The 24,406-nt window shown below is 45.5% G+C and overlaps 1 protein-coding gene across 6 annotated transcripts in view; it reads right to left on the bottom strand.

The window, feature by feature from the left end:
- Positions 1-24,406, bottom strand: part of LOC135377425 (protein hu-li tai shao-like) — a 57,627-nt gene that overhangs the window by 6,366 nt on the left and 26,855 nt on the right. For 5 of the 6 annotated variants that reach the window (XM_064609815.1, XM_064609819.1, XM_064609820.1 and 2 more), the window contains exons 2-14: positions 11,349-11,520; positions 10,410-10,698; positions 8,943-9,173; positions 8,525-8,641; positions 8,323-8,421; positions 7,263-7,475; positions 7,051-7,181; positions 6,061-6,187; positions 3,410-3,445; positions 2,820-2,930; positions 2,082-2,174; positions 1,079-1,274; positions 171-296 (exon numbers count right to left, since the gene is read on the bottom strand). In XM_064609815.1, coding sequence (XP_064465885.1) covers positions 171-296; positions 1,079-1,274; positions 2,082-2,174; positions 2,820-2,930; positions 3,410-3,445; positions 6,061-6,187; positions 7,051-7,181; positions 7,263-7,475; positions 8,323-8,421; positions 8,525-8,641; positions 8,943-9,173; positions 10,410-10,698; positions 11,349-11,503 — 1,924 coding nt within the window. In that variant the 5' untranslated portion in view covers positions 11,504-11,520. Of the gene's footprint in view, positions 1-170; positions 297-1,078; positions 1,275-2,081; positions 2,175-2,819; positions 2,931-3,409; positions 3,446-6,060; positions 6,188-7,050; positions 7,182-7,262; positions 7,476-8,322; positions 8,422-8,524; positions 8,642-8,942; positions 9,174-10,409; positions 10,699-11,348; positions 11,521-20,892; positions 20,957-24,406 lie in introns of those variants that run through there. The other variant, XM_064609816.1, reaches the window with a different exon arrangement.

Genomic DNA, 24,406 nt, shown 5'->3' with positions numbered 1-24,406 from the left:
CTGCATGAATGTACTGCTCCCCAGTGTACTTATAGCACTAGTAGTGCATATGCTTGCGATAGTTTCACGCATACTCACATGGGGCTCACACTAATTGGCTGGGGAATCGAGGCTCTGACAAATTTATTTCGGGTAAATGGGAACTCGAGAAAAAGTTGCGCAACACATACCTTCTTCGTCAGACGCAGGCGAAGTGGGAGACTGGGGAGGGGATTGGGCTGGACTTGACGTGTGCTCTGGTACGGACACTGGCTCCACAAGCAGAGGCTTCAAGCTCTCTGGAATATCTTCTTCAACTGGAGAGGATGACTTATCCGTCAACATCACTAACATTATCAAACAGCAACATAGTAGTCTTTAATAGGAACGTAGTACTAGTTCAGTTGGCTCACACCACTGCTGTTACTCTGTGCACAGCACTTCCACAGAGTTATGAACAAATCACTTTACATTAGCTATTTGTAATTACACCCGATATTAATCGCGCAGTGATTGACACGTCATGTTTTCTTTCGTTAGTTTAAGGGTAGTCTGGTATTTACATGCTCCTAACCCTCACTTTTTCCCATCTTCAAAACCCTGAATATTATTCACGATACACTCTGGCAGAGCCGTCCCTAGGCCTTCCACCTGGAGCAGGATAAAAATACGAGGCCCCTCTATCGCACCACTTTCTAGATGCACTGTCCAAGAAGATTGCACAGCGATAGCCAGGTACATAATTTACATATGCTCTTCATGTTTAGCTACACACACACGTTAATTTCCGTTGTTGCACAAATGCTCCACACTTCGAAGTTCTAAAGAGAGATTCAGTCAGAAAAGCGAAATGAAAAGCTTCCAATCAGCAAGTGAAAATTCTCTCCGCTCTCGCTTTATTGCCCAAGTTTATCAGCAGATCCTGGAACGTGGTCATGGGTGCCCCCCATGGGGAAGGTGCCTGGGGACGTCTACCACCCTCCCCTCGGAACGACTCCGCATTCCGGTACCCGCTGATGCTATGGGCTATGACTAAGCAGCCAGTTGTGAAACAATGACTACAGCACAAAACTTATCACAGAGCAATGACCGGGCTTACTTGGCTCCCCGCGCTGCTTCTTCTCAACAATGCGCTTGTATTCTTCTAAGTCGCTGTCGCTGACATTGTCAAAGGGATTCTTGCTGTACGCCGTTTTGTACACCATGGCATTATGCTGGAAGTCCCTCTGGATGATACCCTTGGAAGCAGCTCCCACGAGAATCACTTGGTCTCCCGTTGCGCTCATTACAGCATCCTGTAAGCATTGCCACTTTCTTCTTACACCTCCAGTGCTGTCAACTTGCACAAGCCAAAACTTGCTCCATTTCGAAGAATACTAGGAACAGTGGTAAATCCAGGGGAAGGGGTCACCCCTCCCAAAATCATTAGGTTTCCCCCTCTCCCCATCCCCGCTAGGTGCTTCGACAAAGAATCTGCCCCCCTCAAGGTGAGGGTTTGGATCTGCACCTGACTAAGATTGGCTGAAAGCCAAACGTGGTAGGATACTGTCATAAGTGGACAGGGAATCTAAACCAGGGGCAACCTAGACTCCATGATTTGGGAAGGAAAAAAAAGGGGGGGGGGGGACCATGTGATTAGGATTCTTTTTTTTTTATTCCGTGTTAGCGCCACGAAGCGAGGACAGCAGGAAGGAGTGGGGGATGGGAGGAGGTTAGTATGCTTTCTGGGCAGACTTCAGGGGGAACTGTGCAGACATTCTTCAGGAAAACCTTCGGGAAAACACGGGGGAAAACCTCAGACAGCACAGCCGGTGGTAGGATTTGATTACAGTACTTAAAGATACTCTACCTCTGTAATGCAGGCATTATGAATTCTAATTTGTAGTATCTCTCCTTGGTTCCCATAGTACAAACTAAGAAATCTCAAAATCTCGAGATTCATGCAACAAAATCTAACGAGTTAACCTCATCTATTTTTCACTGTCCCACCTACGCACCGAAGTTTCCTTTACTGCGGTTTGGGATATATGTCAAAGTAGTTAACCACTGAAAATATTAATTACTTACGTTTGGCAACACTAAGTACAGCAAAAGTAACGCACCTGCATTTTCTTTACTTCCTCCCAAGTTACACCCTCCAGCAGGTTCGACTGAGGGCCAGCGTTAATCTTCGAGTTGAGACGATTCTCTTTCAACTGCAGGAGAGCAACACAAATGGCAAAAAAATTGCCCACGGAATGTATGCTGTTCGCTCAAATTAATTTCTAATAAAAAACATCAACCGAAAAAGTTGTAAAGAGCATTTGCCATCTTTCCTTATTCAGGTATGCATCACTTTGGGCTCACCATCAAGGATGAACACTGCGCATGTGGAGCCTCGATGCCCAGTAAGAGAAGTCAAGAACCGCACACGGGATGTGAAATCTAGTATTTATTGTAAAGCAGCCAGGCAGACAGAATACAGCAGGTTACATCTTTTCCTCAAAATATTCTAACACACACACTATCGCTTACTGAACACTCTCCCTTACACACCCACTTATGTGCACCTTAGTCTAGGGAATGCCTTAAGGGAGTGGGGGGCACGATTCAGAAAGATGACAAATGCTAACAGAGGCATGCATCACATAATGCACATGCAAGAATACAAAAACGAACAAAAAGCCATGCAGCTCCAGTTGAACGTTTCGCCAGACTTCAAAAGCACTCGCACCGTCTCCAGGTATCCGAGCACGTTAGGCAACGCATACCCTTACATCTGACCCCCAGAGAAACGTTACAAATGGAAGTGCAGTGCAGTCTGTGGCACGGGGGATTTCTTAAAAAAAAATCCAACTGACCTCTTTCTGCTTGCGTTTAAACTCTCCTGGGTCAGTGCCTTTCGGGACAAACTGATGGGACGTGTCTATTTTTACAGATGTGGAATGGGAAGGGGAACCTTCTTGTACCCACTGCAGAAGAAAAGTCAGAGTGTAAAACCTCTATCGGAGCATGAAGATTAGTTCCTCAAAAGCGAAAAAAAGCACCTGCTGCACTAGGCAGTCTTACACATTCTGCAAAGCACCTACATGAAAAACCTGTCTTCTAAACTAGAAACTAGAAAAACCAAAAAGGTTGCTATGAAGGGAGTAAAACAAATAATCTCAGCATCTCACACGGGGAAAAAAAAAAAAGAAAACGTGCGGAAAATAACTGAAAGGAGCTTGAGGACTCCGGAGGGCTAGATAGGGACAGCAGTCATCAGAGAAGGCATGCAGAACGTAAAGGATATGTACATGTTCAGGTAGAAGAAGTAAACATGTGTTTCTAATGCATGCTCAATTAAACGGATAAGTAACCGGAAGGGGAGGGCAAAGAACAATCGATAAGACAACTAGCACAGGGAGAGCTAGAGTGATTATAACTAAACAAATAGCAAATGCAAGCTTACTGAATCAGCATCCCCACTCCCTCCAACTTCTACCCACTAGGGAAGAGAAACAAAACAGATCAGTCAAACAAACAAAACTCAAGTCATACAACTCACACAGAAAGGAAAAAGGACAGCTCAAACTGTTAAAGATAAAAGGGGCCAATTAGATCAGTTGACAAGATTATGGCCACGGGTGCGGATGAGGTTGGCATGACACAGGGACGCAATGCTCCTGTAAAAATAACTGTTCAACTCAATGTTGGCCTGAACCACAAAAAAACTGTCCTACAAATTCCTTCGCCGTCAAGTTTTTAATGCAGCGACCCTTTCCACTGATCCAACTGGTAGATTTTGGCACAGTGGCGCAAAATATCGCTGCATATCTCTTCAGCGTTGGTGCTGGGAATTCTTTGTCGAATAAAGTCACTAAATTTAGGGCCGAGGCACAAAGCCACAGACTTGCAGCGGTCATCGAGAACACAAACCAGTTTCGTCCATTTTGATGGTTACTGCCACATAATTTATGCTCAAGGGCTGCATATCATAGTAAGCCACATTGGCTATTTTTCTCTGAATTTTCTCTGAAAAATTTCTTTGTGAAATCCAAAAAAAAAAGCTGCTGTCAAGTGCTTCCAGCTGTATTCCATAAAGCTACCTGGGCACAGAAACAATAAACGTGTACAATTCTCTCGCAGTAAGTCGAGTAACCCTTCTTAGAACAACTACAGATAAGAGCGTCCTGAAAGGATTATTAACTCTCCACAAAACTTGTTTATTACAATACAGGGAATATAAAAAGCAAAAAACAGTGTTCAAGCTTGGAACACCCTCTACACACTACATCTTGGGTTCTGTAAGAATCAGCATAGGGCAGTGGTTTCAAGATGAGCATCGTAATACTGACAGGAATATAAGAATAGACTAAGATTACAAGTAAGAGCACTCCAGTAAATTCCTGATCACAGCTGATGCTCACACTCACAAGACAGGCAAGTTTAAGACTGGCTGGTCCACACAAATCCCCTAAACACTCAGCTATTACTTTAGGTTACAAACAACTGGAATTATTGGCAAACTGGTAAATATTATATGGCAAAGGAATGGCTTTGCATAATCTAGAGAAACTAACCACCTTCAAGTCGTAGGTTGTACCCAATGGTTGTAATGGTGAGAGAATCCTCAAAGCACACTCATTAACAAACAACCTGCAGCATGCGATCAGGAATTTCAGGCAAGAAGTCACTCAAAGAAAAACTCCCAGCTACTAGCCAAAACAATGTACAAAAACACTGTAAATGCTAAATTCTAATCTCTCGCCTCCTTAAAGTAGAGATAGCCGAACTACATGTATAATATGTTAGCTCAAACTTCAAAGACAAGAACGCAATAATCGTTATTTGCCACAAATGACTCAAGAATAAAAAGCTGAACATAAGACAAAAAAAACAAAAAAAAACTAGCCGCAGCAAGGCAAAATGGTCCAGAAAAAAAGCACAATTGCTGCATACTAAAAAGGTATGTTACTAACTAATAAATTTAGTCCTCACTGCTTCTTTCAACATGCTCTCCAAGACTATTGATAGTAATAATTGGGGGTTTATGTCGCGAGACAACAGAGATCATGAGCGACTTCTTTATTAATAGTCTTACTGATAAAGAAGGTTATTAAAATGAGACTTATTGGATGCTTCAAGGTTAAGATCAGAAACTGCATAGTTAATGCAAGCCAGGCAGACAGAAAACTATACTGAGAGCGGGCTATTTTGCAAACGAACTTTCTAACATTTTTTTTTTTTTTTTTTCAAAACACCCGCGGTGCACAGCTTTCGCACCAATTCAAGTTGTCGCATAAAAGCTTTCAAGCATGCACGTACATTTTTATAACACTTTAGCAGGGCACCTTTATTTAGAGCAAAAATAGAGTATGCTTCCAAAAATACTTGCGTTACCTCGTGCTTCACAAGATTTTCGACAACAAGTTGGCCACTCTCCTAGTTTGTCTTCCCGAGCAGGCGTACGCTCATTGGCTGGTAGCACGGCCCCAAATGAGGACACACACACTTGCTTCACAACATTAGCTGACCACACAGACAGCAATCGGTGGAATGTCGTTTCCCCATTACGAGGAAATCCTATCGCTACCCACAAACAGTACACAAATTATCGCGGCCTGTACTGTACAAACTGCTCCTTGAACACTTCCACAAGCCCCATAAACTCGCCCCCATCTTCGGGGGGACGTTAGTTGCCCCGTCTCCGCCCCGCCTTCAAGCACAGCCGAGAGAGGTGCCAAATAAAATGAGGCTATTACACGTAGTTAGTAAAGAAGAAGAAATAATGCCAACAACTGCGCCACAGGTGCCCGTTTATACTCTATAAGCTAGACATCAGACAGACACGGAAGTCCGATGAGGGAAGGGCTCGCGGCACAGATACAAAAGCACGTAGCTAGGTGGAAAGCCAAGGCTAATCTCAATGCAGCACGATGTACGTGTCACGTGGGTACTTCAATTTTGCAGCTTCTGTCACTAGTGCTACAAGCTCTTCTTCGGCTATGGAAAAGAAAGGTGCACAAAAAAATTGTCACACTCGTAAAAATGCCTTGTGTGGTTAGCAAGGAGCCCCAAGTGTGAAGGTAACGAGCTAGCTCGAGCCAGTTACTGGGGTACCTTTGTGATCTTCTTGGGGTCGGTGGTGCCAGTTTCGAGGACTTCGACGCGCTGGTACGTGTTTGGAGAGTTCACCCAGCGTAGCTTGTCCTGAGTTTTCTTGCCGTCCAGCAACTTCTTCAGAGGACTGTAAAATGAGAAGGCGCATTATACTAAGGAATCTAGGACTGGGGGGATGGCAATGAGAGCTTCTTCAAGCCTATGCCTTTCTGGTCAAATGGTGTCATAGAACAGTGCCCACTAAGCTCTCACAGGTTCTGCTCCACACACGTCTCAAGTTTAGACTTATTTTGAAAACGCAGAATAGCAGTGTACCACCCAGTGAAGGATAGGACGAACGCCTATCATGAACGTAGAAATAATTATATCGTGAGGCCTTCACAATCACATATAACTCCTAGATATCAAAAAAGCCACAAATTCGTTGTAGATTTTTTAATAGAAACTTACGACAGCAGCATAGATAGCCGAACTACATGTATAATATGTTAGCTCAAACTTCAAAGACAAGAACGCAATAATCGCTATTTGCCACACGGCTCAAGAATAAAAAGCTGAACATAAGACAAAAAAAAAAAAAAAAAAAACTAGCCGTGGCAAGGCAAAATGGCCTAGAAAAAAAGCACACTTGATGCATACTAAAAAAGGTATGTTACTAACTAATAAATTTAGTCCTCACTGCTTCTTTCAACATGCTCTCCAAGACTATTGATAATAATAATTTGGGGTTTACGTCGCGAGACAACAGAGATCATGAGCGACAAAGACCACTGATAAAGAAGATCATTAAAACTCTGAATTAATTAATACAATTAATTAATTATTTAATTAATACTCTGAAGCAAAGCTTATTCAGTGACTCTAGTACAAGGCTTACAAGTTTAGTAACAGGTTGTCGGGTAGCCATTCCTTTCGACGGCTCCCACACCTATCCGTATTTCGGCGAACGTTCCAAACGAAATGTACGATCTTACTGAACAGCCATCGTACCTGAGCCATTTGTCCTCCTCGAGGAACTGTGACACAGAGCTTGCAGAAGGTGGGACTGCCACGTCCGTTGTGAAGCGAGGCTGCTCGTTACGCAGCAGGGGCTGCCGGTACACGTACCCAGTTCTGAAACCCTGCAGAGATATCCGTACCGATTGGCACAACGAGAGCAACAATGTCGCTTCGCTATCAGGTGACGCGCAAGGGAAACCCACCGCATTATCGAGAGCTCGCATGTGTGCCTCAAAGACGACGTCGCACGGGCGCCAACGCTTGGGTTTTTCCTTCGGGTCTGCCTTCTCTTTGTCTTCGTCTCCCCCGTGGATCGGTTCGTCCGAGCGCGAGCGTGCGTGCTCCTCACGAACGCTGCGTTGGGCATCCTCGGAAAGGAGGTGCACATTTTCGAAGCCAATGGGAGCCAGCTTCATCTGAAACGTCACGGTAATATTACTGAGCCAAAATGTGGACAGCGTAGGTGTAGGGCGGAAGTTTTCTGACGCACACACTTTACGGAGGCGTGAGAAAAGGGTCGGATAAATTCGGAACGGGCCAGGCAACAGCAGTGGCTGTTCATTGTAAAATTTCACGAGGGTCACCAAAAGATGCTTTTTGCTGTCTATAAGTAGAGCCTGAAGTTTTAGGGTTTCTTCCCCGAATTGAAGGTTACCTCTTTAGGGTGAAACCCGATTTTTGCCAGGCAAATTGCCCTCTCTGGGATGTCTGTAGGAATGCACCAACTTACTTGTTTGGCAGAAAAATGTAGTTACATCACCATCTGTACCAAATCACTACAGTTAGTTTGAATAACTGAGCCAGATTTCTCCCCGATTTTAGCGTAATGGAAGTTTTTTCACCCGAATTCGCACGAATTTAGTGCACATGTTTATTTACCAGATTTTTACCCCCCCGAATTTAGAAAAGAATATTTCCCGAAAACTTCAGGCTCTATCTATAAGGGTTTCATTCCTGCGCGAGCATTTATGGTACTCTTCTGCTTTCCGTGAATGCCAGATTTCGCTGCAATAAGTGTTACGCAGCAGAATTTGTAACACCAGTTTGCATTTCTACTAGTCCACTAATGCACACTGGTACAAGCAGGAGCATCCTGGCCAATGTCAAACTGAGGATATTTTCGGTATCTGGACTACGTTCGAAACGATTAAATATTATGATGTTTGACTTAACCCTCAATACCCTTTTGGGACGATTTCCCGGCAGAATTGGGAGTAAATAATGACAGCACACAAAGCTACCAGTCGTAGCAAAGATCCGTACCTGAGTTTCGCATGCTTCAATTGTTGAGCACAGCAGAGAGAAAGCATCTTCGACGGAGTCTCCACAGACGTAGACGCCTTGGTTCCGCACGAAGAGCACCTGAACATGACAGAGAGTTGGAGCGACTCCAAATGCAGCTATAATTTATACTTAGCTATGCCGACTATTCTTTGAGCAACAAACGAGCTACTAAAGGACTCACCTTGCTGGATGGACCCAGGCTCTGTGCAATACTCCCTGTGTATTCATGGTACGTGACGTCACCCAGGAGGGCTGAGTCGGGAGTAATGGGTAAGAGACCACACTTCATCGAGGATACCTGCAGATATTTATTTACAATCAATCCTTTCTGGTGGATTATTAAACAGCTCTTAGCAATCTCGCATAAGACTAAGCATGGGCACTACGAGCTCCGTAAACGTGAAGCTAATGTGAAATGAACATGCGGCATCGACTTAACGTACCTTCTTCCTTAAAAAGAAAAGAAAAAAGAAGAAACAGAGAAGAGGCAAGAGCAGTTACAATGACACAGTAAATAGAAAAGGGAAGAATCTCAACCACTGGTCACGACGAGTTCTGATCATTATTGTATTAGAAAAAAAAAGTTGAAGCGAACTAACCGCCACACAAGGTGGGTGCTGCACGTGGATGATACACTTAACATCAGGACGGGCAGCATGAATTGCAGTGTGGTTCATGAATGCGGGTCGATTGAAGTGAAATGTTGTCATGCCAGAGTCAATCACATTGGCCTGCATGTCCAGCTTGAGCAGGGTCGAAGCAGTCATTTCGTGGTAGAGTAGCCCAAATGGGTTCACCAGGAAGTGCTCCTGGTCCTGGCTCACACGTACCTTTCGGAATGAGAGAAAAGGAAAACGCTTTTTAAGAGAGCCTGAACATCCTAATGTTCATTTCTGCTTGTGACTGTGTCTTACAAACTGGGAGACCCAAAATGGGGGAAAAGTCTCTGCGTAACTCAATGATCTGTGACAAGAGTGCCAAGAAGGGCACTTTTACGTACCGTAATCTCACGCGTATAAGCCGCACCGCAGATGAGCTGCAGGACGCGTTTCTAGGAACGTTTTGGAAATTTTCTGTGCAGATAAGCCGCGGGCAATACGAGAGGACTGATTTGTGCGACAAAGGAGACCATAGAGAACGCCATAAACCCTGTAGTCCATACTCCGGGGTCGGCATAGTGTACAACAAAGGAGGTCAGCTCTAGAGTTCTACCAATAATCGGATTGTGCCCTTGTTGGGCGTTTTTCATGGATTGATGGGTCAGTGGTCTTCCAGAAGACGCCAAACAGTGTCACCACTTTCGTTAAAGCTGCTAAAGCGGGGAATGCACCAGGAAGATCAATCTACTCGAATGTGGACCCGTCCCTGTTAAGCACTGTTCGCGTGCATCGGCAGGGCAGTGCTGTTCCAGAGAGTGAGACACTGTCGGCCCTTTCGTTAAAAGCGGTATATGGGGAAAATACCAGGAAAAAATAGTCATCAGATAAGCCGCACTGGCGGATAAGTAGACCCCGAAGTTTTTGGGTTTTATATTTTTCCAAATTGGGGGGTAGAAATCGGGTAATTAAATTGATGTCGAAAATTCGTGCAAATTTGGGCAGAAAGTTACCATCAGACTGAGTTCGGGGATAAATCGGGCATTATTGTAGAATAAACGTTCACTGTACCGTTTTTCCAGGGTGCCAGAAGTAAGGGGCCAGTCGCATATTTTGTGAGAAACTAGTATGTCGATGCCTCGAGGTGCCTAGCCTAGGTGCAGTTTTGAAGGTAGAAAGCGGGTTTAACCCTAGATAGGCGAACCTCAATTCGGGGTGCAAATTCGGGGGAAAAATCAGGTTGAACCCTAAAACATCAGGGTCTATGGATAAGCCGCAGAGCGCCTGTGAGTAAAAAAAATCGCGCACGAGCCACGGCTAATACGCCTGAAATTATGCCAATTCCAGTACTCAAAAGGTCAATCATCAATCACGTAGTTGCTGAGAAGCCCCACAGCATAAGCCCAGAAGAACTGATTTAAGAAACAGCGTAAAACATGCCCGTTTGTAGCGACCACGACATGCTCTTACTGTGACGTGGTTGAAAGCTGTGGTTGTCCAGCCGTAGGCGTCCAGCAAGCGGCAGAGAGCAGCCAATTTGCACCTCAGCAGGCGTTCCCCTTTGGAGTACCGCAAGCCGTCCACTCCTCGAACGTCGTTGACGGGCATCAGTCCACGGCCACCCCTCAAAGTAGACTGTTTTGTTGCATGTGGAAGGAGAAGTTCAGTCACCTGCTGCAGAGCAGCCATGTTGGATGGTGTGTATCCCTCGGAGAGCTGAGACTCAATGATCCTTTCCAGTTCTTCTCGAAAAACTTGACTGCAAGGTAAAGCGCAATCGATGTTGTTAATGCTCGGGGAACATTTCGGCCCGTTCTTTTCACGTATTCAACAGGCTGGATGTGTGACCAACGCAAGACCTTAAAGGGGAGCATGTATAATTTTTTTTTTAAAGAGTTTCTTTGAAGAGTCGGTGGCAATGCTTTATTGAAATACGTAAGATATTTTACAGCCATTCTCCAATAAGGAGTGATACTTATGTTACGAAGCCAAATTATTAATATGATATAATTTCTGGAAAACGTTAATGCACGATTCAACTAGTCAGGAGGACGCTTTCGCAATTGTTTGAATGTGCCAGTACCAGTGAAGTTGTTCGTGTTCACTTTTTTTTATTTTTTAAGTCCCGTGTTGCGAAGCAACTGATTGAGCGAGAGAACAGCAGGAAGGAGGGGGAGACAGGGGGGTTTAGTACGCATCCTGGGTCGACTTCAGGGGCAACTGTGCCGACGTCAGTCAGGAAAGTCTGCCGATAAACCCGGGGAAACCTCAGATAGCACACAGGGGGTGGGAGGGTTTGAACCCACCACCTCCCGGTCTACAACCCAACCTTGGAGCAACCAGCTGGAGTAACCAGCAATGAGCGGATGGCTTTTGCCCACAGGTGTGTCCAGTTTCATGTCCACTCACCTGTTCATGATCATCTCGACACGCTTTCGACGTTCCATCTCCTTCATGTCCTGCTCAATGTCTGGTGGACGCCACATTTGTCGTTGCGTCTCTGGATCGTCGGTGTCGTACGGCTTTGAATGACTATCAAGGCCATTAGGCGTGGTGCCTGCCATCTCGGCTCAGATTCCACCTGCACACAAGGCAAAGAACGCACACCCGTAAACGGCACAAACCTCGACCGATTCACACCATTTTATGCAGAGCTCTACGTTTACGGCAGAGTTCAGGGTAACTCGTTACCGTAACTAAGTTCCTTTTTTTTTTGGGCAACTTGTAACTTAACTCTGTACTTTTGCACCGTGATAACTTTCAGAGGAACTCGTTTCTTTTTCGGGTAACTTTGCCCTTAAGTTCCAAGTTACTTTTAATTCGCTTTTCACTCACGTCCACCTATTTTCTTGCTTTCTCTCCGGTTCCTTCGTGGCACTTTTTGGCATAAAACATGATATTCAATCAAACCGCTGCCATTGAAATGAAGCTGAACCATTGTGCGCCCACACGGAGTTCTAAGCGTGTTGCACTCCTCCGCAGGCAACTCAAGTTCTAACTCAACTGCTCATGCACGCTGCACCTGCGTAATGCTATTTTGTGTCCGAAGTAACTTGGAAGTAACTCATTCTTTTTTTAAGCAACTCAGTAACTGCAAGTTACATTTCAGGCTGAAGAACTTTGTTATTAACTTGGTTACATTTTCACACGGTAACTTAACTCGTAAAGAGTTCTAAAACTTCTCAATCTATGGTTTATGGAGATCTCCATTACACTTGAGACAGCGGGATCTCACGAAAATCGACTGCCAGTGGATGAAGTGCTTCGAGTTAATACTGATGCAAACAGCAGAAGGAATTTCTGAAATGCTTTTATTGCTTTGCAGATATAACAAGGTGCTCTCAGCGAGAGAAATACCATCGTTATGCCTTCGACATATCTAACGCGACGAAATGTTACCGCCGAATTGCATCCTATCGATTCGTAACTGCCATTTTCAATTACTAAATCACTGTGCAGAGCCGCGTGCAACTAACTACAACAGCAACAGCTTTACGGAACTCAAAGAAACAAGGCACAGCCTGCTGTGCAGCTTTTGCTCCCAATAAACTTATGCCAAACTGTTTATAGAAGAGCAACTTTCACCAGGCAAACAGAAATGGCTACATATTTATTTACTTCCCAAGCGAGTGTAAGCCCAGCCAGAAACGTGAAGCTCCTGCTGGGGATGAAACCACAACACCCCCAAGAAAAGCAGAATGACTGCGGTTTAAAATTAGTAACAGCCCTTAGCTTCTGGCTTTTCTTTCTCTTTTGTTTTTTTTTCTTCTTTTTTCTGCAGCACACCGTGCAGCGATGCCAGCAGAGCATCCGCTCGTTACGATGCTGGAGGAGTCTACGCACTGCACTACCACCGCCTGTCTTTTTCCCTTCCGTCTTCCTGGCTATCATTATTTGGTATGCCAGGTCTCAAAACACAAGTGTGTACCTGGTACATTTCACTTGGGCATCTCAATTGTAAACTGTTGCAATTAAGAGTACGGTGAGGCATGAAAAGTAGCGTCAGTGCTGTACTGAGTTTAATATGAACAAGACAAACCTGATCATACTGCACGTTCTCAGTGACCCACATGCAGGGATTTTCCCAGCACCCCCCCCCCCCAAAAAAAAAGCAGTCCAGAAAGGCCAAAAACACCACAAAAGCAGCAGATATGGGTGTCCCCCCCCCCCTCCCAGAGATGAATATATTGGGAAATACCCCCCGCCCACATGTTCTCTCGATGACACAGTGTAATCTTCGAAAGTAGCCTTCAATATTGGTGTGACTTTCAATGGTGACGTAACCGCATGCAATGACCCAATGAACAATTTAGATGGGAGTGGAGACAAGGAATTGCGACTGGCCGGGTATTAATGGCGTCATGCATTCGTGAATTATTTTTCTTCAGTGTGAACCCGCTGTCCCAAACCTCGGACAGCTAAAACGAAACCACCACCTTAAAAAAAAAAACAAAAAAAAAAACGACCTGATGCCCCCTTCAGAGCGTGGGCTGATTGGTGGTCGTGTGTCCAATGCAGGCCTCGCCGTTTATCAAAGCTACACAAAACGTCCGGATATATATACGAAAGAAGAGCAGGGGCCTCCGCTATAAATAGATATCAAAAGCGCGGACGCCGGGCGTCAAATGGAGTCCGCTTGACAAGCGCCGAAGGAAGCAAACCTTCCGGGATTCCTCACCGCACACTGCCATACAAAAAGGATGGGCAGAAGAAGGGGGGCCCTTCCAAGACCCGCCCAGTAATATCGACCGACATCCTGCTTATCCGCGCGGCGATGCGATATTCTATTCGGGGCACGCCCTCGAAGCGCAAACTGTCAAGGCCTGCAACAACGGAGATGAGCCGAAAAGACGATACACGTCGGAACTCTCAAGGTCAACCGTTCAAGAAAAATGGAGGTGGAAAGGATAATAACAAGATGAGAGACGCCACTCATGCCGCATTGATGCATTCTCAGAACCCCGTCGTCTGTCTCACGACTGGCAGGTTACCCAATCTCCCGATACTGGTGGCCAGCGACAGACATGCGCTTGGGATTTTGAAAGTCAAAAACCAGTTCCACCATGCCGTCTGCAAAAGACGCCCCGGAAAGTGGAGGCAGCCGAGGCAACGAAGCACGCTTGGCCGGAAGAAGAAGAAGAAAGAGGATGACCCCGTACTCGTTCTCAAGCTGGCTCTAAGGGCTTAATCAACGTTGGCGCCGACAGTAAAGTTGTTCGTATTGTGCTTTATGAGTACGGGGGCTAGCGCAGACGACAGAGTACACGAATACGCTGCTCAGTCAAACAGCGCGTCGTCTGCTGTTCGCGATTCCCCAATCAAAGGAAAGTCCGCTTTCCGCAAACAATAATAAGGTGCACGATACTGATTTCCCCACCTCGGAATAATATTTCGCCGAGATTTTGTTTACGAGGGTTACGAGGGTACTGTGAAATGCGACGAAGATTGCGACGGGACGAGATTTTCGTCCGGTGTCGTCCGAACGAATGGAAACTGCACGGGAAGGAGAAAACAATTTTTCACCCCGGTCACTTCCGGTGCGCACAAAGCTCATATTCGTGATCGTAGCAGATCAGCTGCGATCGCATCCTCTCTCGCACGCCACGCTTCCAGGAACCCCCCCCCCCCCCCCCTCTATATTCCTCGAGATAATGCCGTAGGACGGGAACTGATGAAGGTAAACTCGAGCGGCACACCGGTTAATACCTTCTTTCCATGAAACAAAACTGGCGGAAACGAGTATACGCGCCAGAAATAGAGAGTGACGCCATAGCTGCAGTGTCGCGGACGGAATATCGATGAACTTGGAAAGCGAGTGACGGTGGGGAGCCGTCTGCGTTCACAGATTTCTTAGCACGTCCGGCGGTTCGTGTGGTCACGGCGTTTCGCGTGCACATAGTAGCGAGTCAGAATCAAAACTAGATGGCGTCTATTAGGACAGCGAAATGATAGATTCAATCGCCAGGGGGTGGGGGTCAAGACACCCAATAGCCCCTTTGTCGGGTAGGCCTAACAAAGCGCAGGTACCCGGTCACATCACGAAACTAATCTGACAACTTCTATAGGAGGTTCCCAAGTTAAAAGTTAGCCGTCTTATCGAAGTAATCGGGCACAATAAAAAAAAAATGCTGGCGACTTTATTCGCCGTAGAGCGCCCTGTCCTTTTTAATATAGATTGGTGCACGCTATTAGGGGGCACCCTGCATTTATATAAACAGCAGCAGTGTATATTATCCTAAAGCCGACGTAAACCAAAGAGGGTGGGTCATTCACCTGATTCAACGGTTCGCGGCTCCCTTTCGCTGTGCTCGGTTGGATCTTCAAGAGAACGCCCTTTGTTTCACGAAAAGAACCTCTGCCAGGGCTTACGTGACAGATGACCGCCCACAACGTCACCGGACGTTTCCCCCCCCCCCCCCACCACCAAGAAAAAGTTGCCAGCTGAACGACTAACAAAAGACGTAAAATGTAAATACAGAATACGTGGGAAAGCAAGCGATGTTGTTCAGCAGCACTAACAAAAAAAAAAGAAAAGAAACTCAGATGAGAGTCCCAGCATTATGCAACTATTTTACTTGCGCTAAGACGTCGAGCTAAGGCATGACTGAACGGTAACGAGTTTCCTACTTCTTGCCGAACATCCCTCAATGAAAGCAGCCGCGACCCTCTAAACTTGTCACGATTCTCTTTAAAGCCATTGTCTCCGTAGACTGCATCCTTGCAAGCAGCGTGGCAAGCACAAACATCTGGCCCACGCGTCGGCAGCATAAACACGCCCATAGGTCACCCGATGTCGCAACCGGGGCATGCTACGAATTGAAAAGGATTCTATCAGCCCACGATATTTACCCACTCTCAAAATCGAGGGGACCTCCTATTTTTCGCAATCCTACAGGAAGCAAGGCCGTTTTATTGGGATCTTATCGGTATTTATGCTTCGGACATTGTTTAGAGAGTATCCAACCTAACTCACTACCACCATAATATAATCAGATACAGTTTTTTTTTATATAATTTTATATTCTGTATAGATTCCTGAAAACGCTATGAGAGCAGCATAAATTTCGTTTTTGCAGTTATACTGCCAAGCGGACGTCCAAGAGTATATCCGCTATCCATCAGATCCGTATACCCAGCAGAAAAAAAAAAGAAAAAAAAAAAAGAAAAAAAAAAAAAGAAAGAAATCCCTGTATAACCATATATCGTATTAGTGAAATGGAGTGCTTCGTGAAAAATAAATGCCTCGTACGTCCCAGTCATTAATTCATTTATAGCGAAGAGATTCGATGTTTGAAGTCACGATATCGCATTACAATTCTGCGGCAAAGTGAACGCAGTACTGGTTTTACAATGCGAAATTCGGGATAGCCGTGTGTGTGGGCGGGTGCCTAGTACATAATAATATTGTGTAGTAGCAGTAGTAGTAGTAGTAATAGTAATAGTAGTAGTAGTAGTAATAGTAATAGTAGTAGTAATAATAATAATAATAATAATAGTAGCAGTAGTAGTAGTAGTAGTAGTGGAAGACTTGTCCCTTTTGCGTGAGGGCGGGCCACGTACGCCTCACAGTAAGGAAGCCTGTACGGCCTTTGGAACTAATAAAAATAATAAAATCCTGAATTGAAAGAGAAAAACATATAGGATCGATTTTTTTTCTTATTCTTAATTTCGTGTTAGCACCGCAAAGCAACTGTTGCTATGAGCAGCGTAGAGATGTGGACAGATGAAGAGAGGACAGCAGGAAGGAGTGGGGGGACAGGGGGGGGGGGGGTTAGTGTGCGTCCTGGGCCGACTTCAAGGCGAACTGTACAGACATTCGTCTGGAAAGTCTGCAGGAAAACCCAGGGAAAACCCCAGACAGCACAGCGGGGATTGGATCGAATTTTTCGTTGAGCGCGCTCTTCACTGTTGGCGTTCGCGAGAGCCACGAAGGGGAATGGGCCGGTGACTTCCGTGTGCCTCTGGAACCTCGAATGCATCCGTCCCAGAGTCCTTTTTTTTGCACTCAATCAGCCTGGTTGAAGACAGAGAGCAAGGCCCGTACGGGAGGAGCCGTTGCCGCTACGCTGTCGCGGCCTGCCAACACAATGCTCCACACAGCTACATGGACAAGGAGGCATCCATCAAGCCTTCGGCCAAAAGACGTAGCCCACATTCCAAATGCAGCGACAAGGACGGAGAACTTGTCGTGTGACCTCAGATTGGCTTTGGATGGCACACACAACACTAACTCTAAGCTATGCGGTATAAACGAAAAAGAACGGTTGTATGCATCAATGGGAGCCTGTATTGAAAGTTTTACGACAAAGGCGGTAGCCTAGAAAATAACCGGGCACCGAAACTCGTCCGATGGTGACGTCACACGGCAGACGTACTCTGCAGGGGTGACGTGCTTCCGAGAACCAATAGACCAGTGTGCGCGCCTGACGTCACACTCGCCCTGCAGTCAGCAGAGCGCCTGCTTTGCTGAACAGCCGCAGTTTTGAAATGGGGTGTGATCGCTGTTTTCATGCAAAGTGGGCATGCCGCGAAGCCGTGTATCCTTCGGGCACACAAACCCGATGGAAAAGAGGTGACGAAATCACTTTTCGTCAGTATCCGCGCAACGCAGAACGAAGAAATCGTTTCATCGCTGCAGTTACACGGAAAGATTCCCTGACATATCGCCTTTGTGAGATTCCCTCACGATAATCTGTGTACAAATAACCGACGTTAACACGAATCGGTGCACGGTAGCGAATTAGCGCAGTTTTGAGAAACGCCCCGATCAAACAGCACGCCTAAGGTGAAGTAATTGTGCGCTTCCAGTGACTTGTACGCTTACATCGTATGAGCAGTGAACTGGCTCGGCGAAAATATTATATAAACTACAATGCGATTGTGATCGGCGGCATGTTTTGTGGTTGGGCTGTCCAGCTGTGGATGTGCAGCGCAGAGGGATCGTCATGTTGTATACCGTTCATAAACAACTTGTCTGATTCCTTCAGAGCCCTATATTATTCGGGCATTGTGGAAGGAGACAGTCGAAAGCGGTGTAGCAGTGCAACAAGGGCCGATGTCGCACTTGCGGAAAGCATTCACACGCTTCGTTCAGTGTGTTTTGCTCACACCAACCCCGTGGGTGCGCAGATGGCGCCTCTTGTTTGCAAACAGTAAAGTGGTTTGCGAACACTTTTCTGACGTCAGAGCTCGGGTTTCTTCAAGGGTTTCTATCTCGCCGACTACGACCCGTAGAAAACAATTTCACCCCTCATTACCTTAGCGTGCAGTGCCATGCCATGCCATGCCATGCCATGCATAATCAATGTACCAAAGCGTCATAATTCCATCAAGAAAAACCCACCAAGAAAAACGAAAGCACACTGCCATTTTACAAACAGACAGACAGCGGCGGGATTCCAACCCACGCGTCTCAATTTCTAGTCATGTGCACTCTATAGTGCTGCCCCCATAACGGTTACCGCACTTTATCAGTAACCAAGTGTGGCTTTGAATCCTGCCCTTGTCTGCCTTCAGACTTTTGTAACGTAAGCCTAAGCCACGGGAGTCGACGGAGGCAGATCACGTTTTTTTTTTTTTTTTCTGGATCCCAATTTTCACGCATCTTTATGAAAGTTATGTCGGCATCGACATCATGAGATCCATTTAACGTTATCACCGAGCGAGCGGAAAATAACGCGAAAATGCAAAGAAAATTGATACGAATATGAAGGTAGTTCTGGCACAGACTCCATAGAAGAACTGAATTTGAACCTGCGCCAGTTTACGTCCTACAGTGCCAGACGCCGGACGAATTATCGCTCGCCAACTCGTCCCTATGGTTCGAGCTGATACAATGTTGCGAGTCTTCATGTCGTGCGTAGAGCAAACAAACGGCTGCACTTCCCCATACTTCCCCAGACGGCAAATACAAAACTGGCGTCAACGGCCAGCCCATGCGTGGTGGCGTCGTCATGGCAACGCTGGGGTCCATGTCCGGAGGTCGCGTCGTCGGCGAACTAAAAAACATAAGCACAAAAAAAAAAAAAAGGGACGACGATCGAAGTGTCTGTCCATTTCCTGACTCGCACTGAATCACGCCGTGGTGCCGGCGACATTGGTTGCCAGATGGCGAGCAGATCTCTTCCCCCCACCCCAACTCTACCGCGTTTTAGGACGATTTCAACCCCGCAACAATCCTGGTACCATAATCTATATATATACAAATAAAAGACTAATCTAGACGGCTCGACCAAAGTATATATTTTGATGCTCGTTTCGCTGCGCACGGCGCCAGTTGATAGCCTGCTGGTTAATGACACGACGCTGGTTTCGATGGCCGGGGCACTGTCCCCCAATCTTAATACATATACTTTTGTCACTGCAGCTAAGACAATTAATGAGAAAGAAAGATCATTGCCGGATATAACCCCCACGTGCGACTGGAACGACGCTAGAAGTCGTTCAACATCGGTATTGTTCCGCTAATAATTACCGGTTACGACGGTAACATTACAAACGCGTCGATCCCAGAGTGAATAAAAATGTGCCGTTGCCGGAGCATAACCTTCGCTTGACAGCGACAGACGTAAAGTAACCCGAAACACAGACGGATTTCGTAGCAGACGAAACGTGATCGAAAACCAGTGAATCGGACTGGGTCATAAAACAAAGTCGCGAACAAGCAGCCACCAGAGTGGAAGTACACATTAGGAGCAAACGCAATGTCTCCTTGAAGCGAGGTCACCTGGGAGGTTCAAAGAAAACCGAAAGCTCATTCCGTTTGTCACGCGGGATTTCGAAAGTTGAGATTTCCAGCTCGAGAACAAGGACACTTCGTGCACAATGCACGCGACAACCGTAGTATGCTCTTTGGAGTCTCGGAGTAGAAAAAATACGACTGTCATTACTACACTGTAGTCATTACTTTGTCCTACTTTCACCGCCATTTTGGATGAGCAGAAGGGTGCAAAAAGGGACAGCCTTTCCGCGTATCTAACAGTAGGGACATCAAGTGGAATATTCCCAAAGATATGAAAAATGAGAATTAAGTGAAACGTTTTGAGATATATCACGTGATCCTACAGATGTTCTCGCAGCACTTCATGTGCGGGGCATGAACGTCCCACAAAAATGAGTGCGCAGACGACAGCATAAAAACGCGGCAGACGCCCCTCGCTTGGGTGCGCCAGTGTAAGCAGACGACAAAAGCGAAACTTCTCACAGTTTTGGTATACGTACGACGACACATAGCAGGAGGACGCTCATAGCCATAGTTGCATCGCGGCGCTAACAATGAATCGCGAAATATAGCCGGATAATAAAACTGCTCGTCCGGAGGTGCATTCGATTATTGGACAACTACAACTAAGAATCGAGTGAAGTCTTAACCGAGCTTTTGTGCTGTAGGCATTGTGGAGCAGTACATTTCTGCTTATAAGATTTTATTCGCATGTACAACTATATTCATATTTGTCACGATTGTATGGGCTACCGATACGTCGCTTCTACGCGAGCTATCTATACTTCGCCACCCGGCGAATATTCTGCGGTAGAACGGAGAAAATTCCTAGCAGCGGACACAAGAAACCGGAGCGTGCACGACTGCTTTGATTTATCGGTTTAGATAAATATGCAAATACATATTCGGATTATACGTGCGATCTAAAGTAGTTACCGAATCATGCATTTTTTTTTTTTTTTTAAATAGACCCAGAGACACGCAAATTAGCCACCAAGTACCAGAAAAGGGTGCTGTCTTGTTCGCTAATCTAATATGGATATCGATCTGTCGAGCTTCGCAGCAAACATGCTGCTTTCAGACGTGAAGGGGTCAGACTTCTTGGAAGGGGCGCTCGTGTCATTGATCTTGTGTTACTTTAGAAATCTATTACACAGGGTGTTTCATCTAACGTATTAAAAAGCGCATTACAAAATTTACTCGTCGCAAAATTATGGGGTCAGCGCTATTTACCTCGAGTGAGCTTTGGTCGGTGCATGCGGTCGATCGGAGCCTCGCCAGGAAGAGTTTTCGGGACGCTACACGTGGCGCCGTCTCTCGTCAAGAATAGAAGAAAAAAGTTTTTTTCCGAGGCACTGTAAAACATTGTTTACAGAACAATAAGCGTATTCCCATACGTATATTTGACCGATAAAACACGATTGTACAATTTAAATGGAATGTTCGAACAGCTGTACATCACCACAGCATCCCTACATGAAATGGCATTGAAAATTACTGTAGCGGTCCTTTTCGATTTCTGACCTCTAGTCTAAAATCCATCTGCTGAAATAAACCGTTTAAGAAATCGACGCCCTTAAAATCCACATTGTCAAAATATAGTTCGGCCTAGCGGAGAACTCTGCCGTACGTTAGTTAATGGGCAACATGATGTTCTGTTCAACGATATCCACAATATCGACGTTCTATATTCACATCTGTACCGTAATTAACTATGTTTCTTCCAATAATAGTTGAGGAAATCAAAATATGCAGTTTGAAAGTGCAGACGATGACGCGTATGAATACAAGGATAACGCACATATTCCTGAGTCGAGCTAATGGAATAATGATATTCCTATAAGCTGAAAGGTCTCGTGGCATGATGAGATTAGAGTTATATATTTATGAAAAGATGGCTAAGAAGCAAGCGAGCTGGTGAAGTTGATGCATAATGTAAACCTCCGAGACAAGGAAACACGAAAGGACAGAAACACGAAGTCTTCGTCGACAAGTCGAAGACTTCGTGTTTGTGTCTGTCCTTTCGTGTTCCTTAGTCTGGGGGTTTTACATTATGCGTTATATGTTCCTTCGTTCGTTCCCTTGTTTTCTCCCCAAACTCGGCGATATCCTGCCTACGTATAGTCACGGTGGTATCGCTATGGCAAGTGGAAGTGGTAGATGCATGGCAACACATAGCTAGCTGACGCTTCGAATCCATCCCCTTCTTTACTGTTCTCCTTAAAGGTAGAAATCCAAATATACGAAGTACGCAGTCACGGAGAATGTGCACACATCCAACTTCCAGTAGAGCGAAATCGTCATTCTCTGATGAATACGCATTCCAAGAGTGAAGGGCGTACTATTTTCCGACGCGGACGTAGAAAGTTTCGGCTGTCCACAAATGAGAGAGGATGGATTTTGAGAGATTTATTTCGACGCGTTGATTTTGTGAAGTTTATTTTTTTACGACGTCGAAATTTATTTCGGAAGTTCGATTTTTAAGAGAATTGTATATATGAGCATCACCCCGCGTCGGCCATGTTTCAGCTTCGTTCGGAAGTCCCCCCCCCCCCCCCCCCCCCCAAAAAAAAGAGGCGCAATGCAAGAGGTATAGCGCATGCGCGTCAATTTTTTTTTCCGAGTAGTAGGAAATGTCTTTTGCAGTGGGAAAAGGCAAATCCGTTCATGAAAACATAAAAACGAAATAAGAAATAAAAAGGAAATAAAAAATTAAGGAAATTAAAAAACCATGCGATTGGTTTGAAAATTTCGGAGTTCAAATAAAAAAAAATTCAGTTGCTCGCGACTTAAAATGAATAAAAGCGCTCGGAAATCATGGCAAAAAAGTTCCCCCAGGAGAGAAAACGTTGATTCCATAATTTTCAGACAAGCTGATATTTCAATACTATTTTCAGTACGTTAGGCGAAGCGGCCTGCACGAGGGTGGTTCAATACGAAAACCCGGGACTATAGGGGAAAATAAACAAAAAGACGCACTTGTACTTGCGCGCGTCTTTCTTTACTTTGCCCTAGTCTCGGGTTTTCGTCGTATGCAAGAACTATACCGTGCATATTGCGCCTTCATGCGACGGCGGGACGGTTCGCTCATAAGGAAACGGATGACTAACCGTTGCTCCTCCCTGGTGCAAACATGAAGCCGGGCAGCCGTGTTTATCAGTTGTCGCGTGCTTGCACGTACCACGCGAAGGTCGCAAAAAACAGATAAAAAACAAATAAGAAGATAATAAGAAAATAAAAAATAAATAAGAAGATAATAAAAAATAAATAAGAAGATAATAAAAAAACAACGTAGAGTAGACGACGTGCACTACCACCAGCAGTAAAAATATTAAATACGATAAAGAGTTCGGAATTATGTAAATTATGTTCCAAGGTTGTTTACTGAACCATCCTCGCATGCGCATGATTATTTGTTGTTTCTCCTGCCCCAAAAAATATTCCGACTCGTTTCGTATGCCCTTCCGGTGTAGGTGTTACTCAAGCATACTACATACAAGGCGCTACAGAGTTCACCCATGGGGAGTTAAAAATTTATTCGTCTTCGCCGCCAGACAAAGCAGCAAACAAAACGCCTTGTTTCGTGCTCCTTGAGCATCTCTACGATCCCGCCTGTCTGGCCCAAGTTTCACCCACAACACCTTGCTCAGGTTCAGGTGTGCTCCTACCTACTCCAGTTGCGGTGAACGGAATTAATGGCAGCAAGAACTCCAGTGCGGAATGCGGCCTAGAGATGTAAAGGAAGGGAAACAAACCCGGAAATATTTTATTTTTTTCAGCAGCTCAAAGGTGGAATAAAACCTCGAAAATTCGAGATGGCGTCTTTCGTGCGCCGGCACATTGTGAGGCACCAGAGTTTTGGTTTCACATTCAGCCTGCAAAGTACTTCGATGAGCAGCGGCGAAAGATCGCCATCGTCATTCACCGCTTTTGCTTTAATCGCCGTGTTCGTGGCATTTTTGTAAAATAGTTTGTCCGCTGTCGATCGAACGTTGGATGCATTTCTCTTTGTGCGAATCGCAAACCCCAGGAAAAGGGGCAAATAAAAACACGGAGACATCTCTGACAAAGCGACAAGTCACCGTCTGCGGAGCAGTCTCTCAACTGCACTTCGCACCGCCATCCTGATTGTTTTGAACACGAGATTCGTACGTTTTGCATCATAGCTTTGCACTGCGATCCCTTTGAAATCTACAGGGACTGAATGTCCTTCAGAGCTTTATATGCAGACAACGCAATGTTTCGCTAGCATGCATAGCGTAATCGTAGGAGCACGGCACGCTGGCACGGGTGAATTTTTATTGGGTAACACCCCGTATATACATGTCACTAAACAAGTAATATGCACTAGTAACAGTATCTTCATTATGTTCAGTTTTTTTTCTCGAATTTTTGGAAAAATCACGAAAATTTTTTCCGAGGCTCAAATTTTCCGGAAATTTTACGTCTCTAGTGCGGCCTAGATGATGATTCCTGTATCAACCACAATTTGCTTCACAAACATTAGAACGGTGAATAGAGAAAAAAAAAAGTGTTGCCTTGTTCGTTTGAGCTTTACTGGCCACATTATTAGTGGAATCACCAAGGGGTCTTCGTATAGACGACCTGTGCCCCTACGTCATTGATTACGTAACGACTCCGCGCAAAGCACGCTGGTGGGCACTATCAGCTTTATCAGCCTATCAGAGGACGCGTTTGTCCCGCTCCTTGCCCACCACAGCGAAATATAGCCTCGAACCAGTCTTCT

This window comes from Ornithodoros turicata, chromosome 1 (genome assembly GCF_037126465.1).
Source record: "Ornithodoros turicata isolate Travis chromosome 1, ASM3712646v1, whole genome shotgun sequence".
NCBI lineage: Eukaryota > Metazoa > Arthropoda > Arachnida > Ixodida > Argasidae > Ornithodoros > Ornithodoros turicata.
Note: the sequence above shows the minus strand (reverse complement) of the source record. Positions and strands in the feature narration are given on the sequence as shown.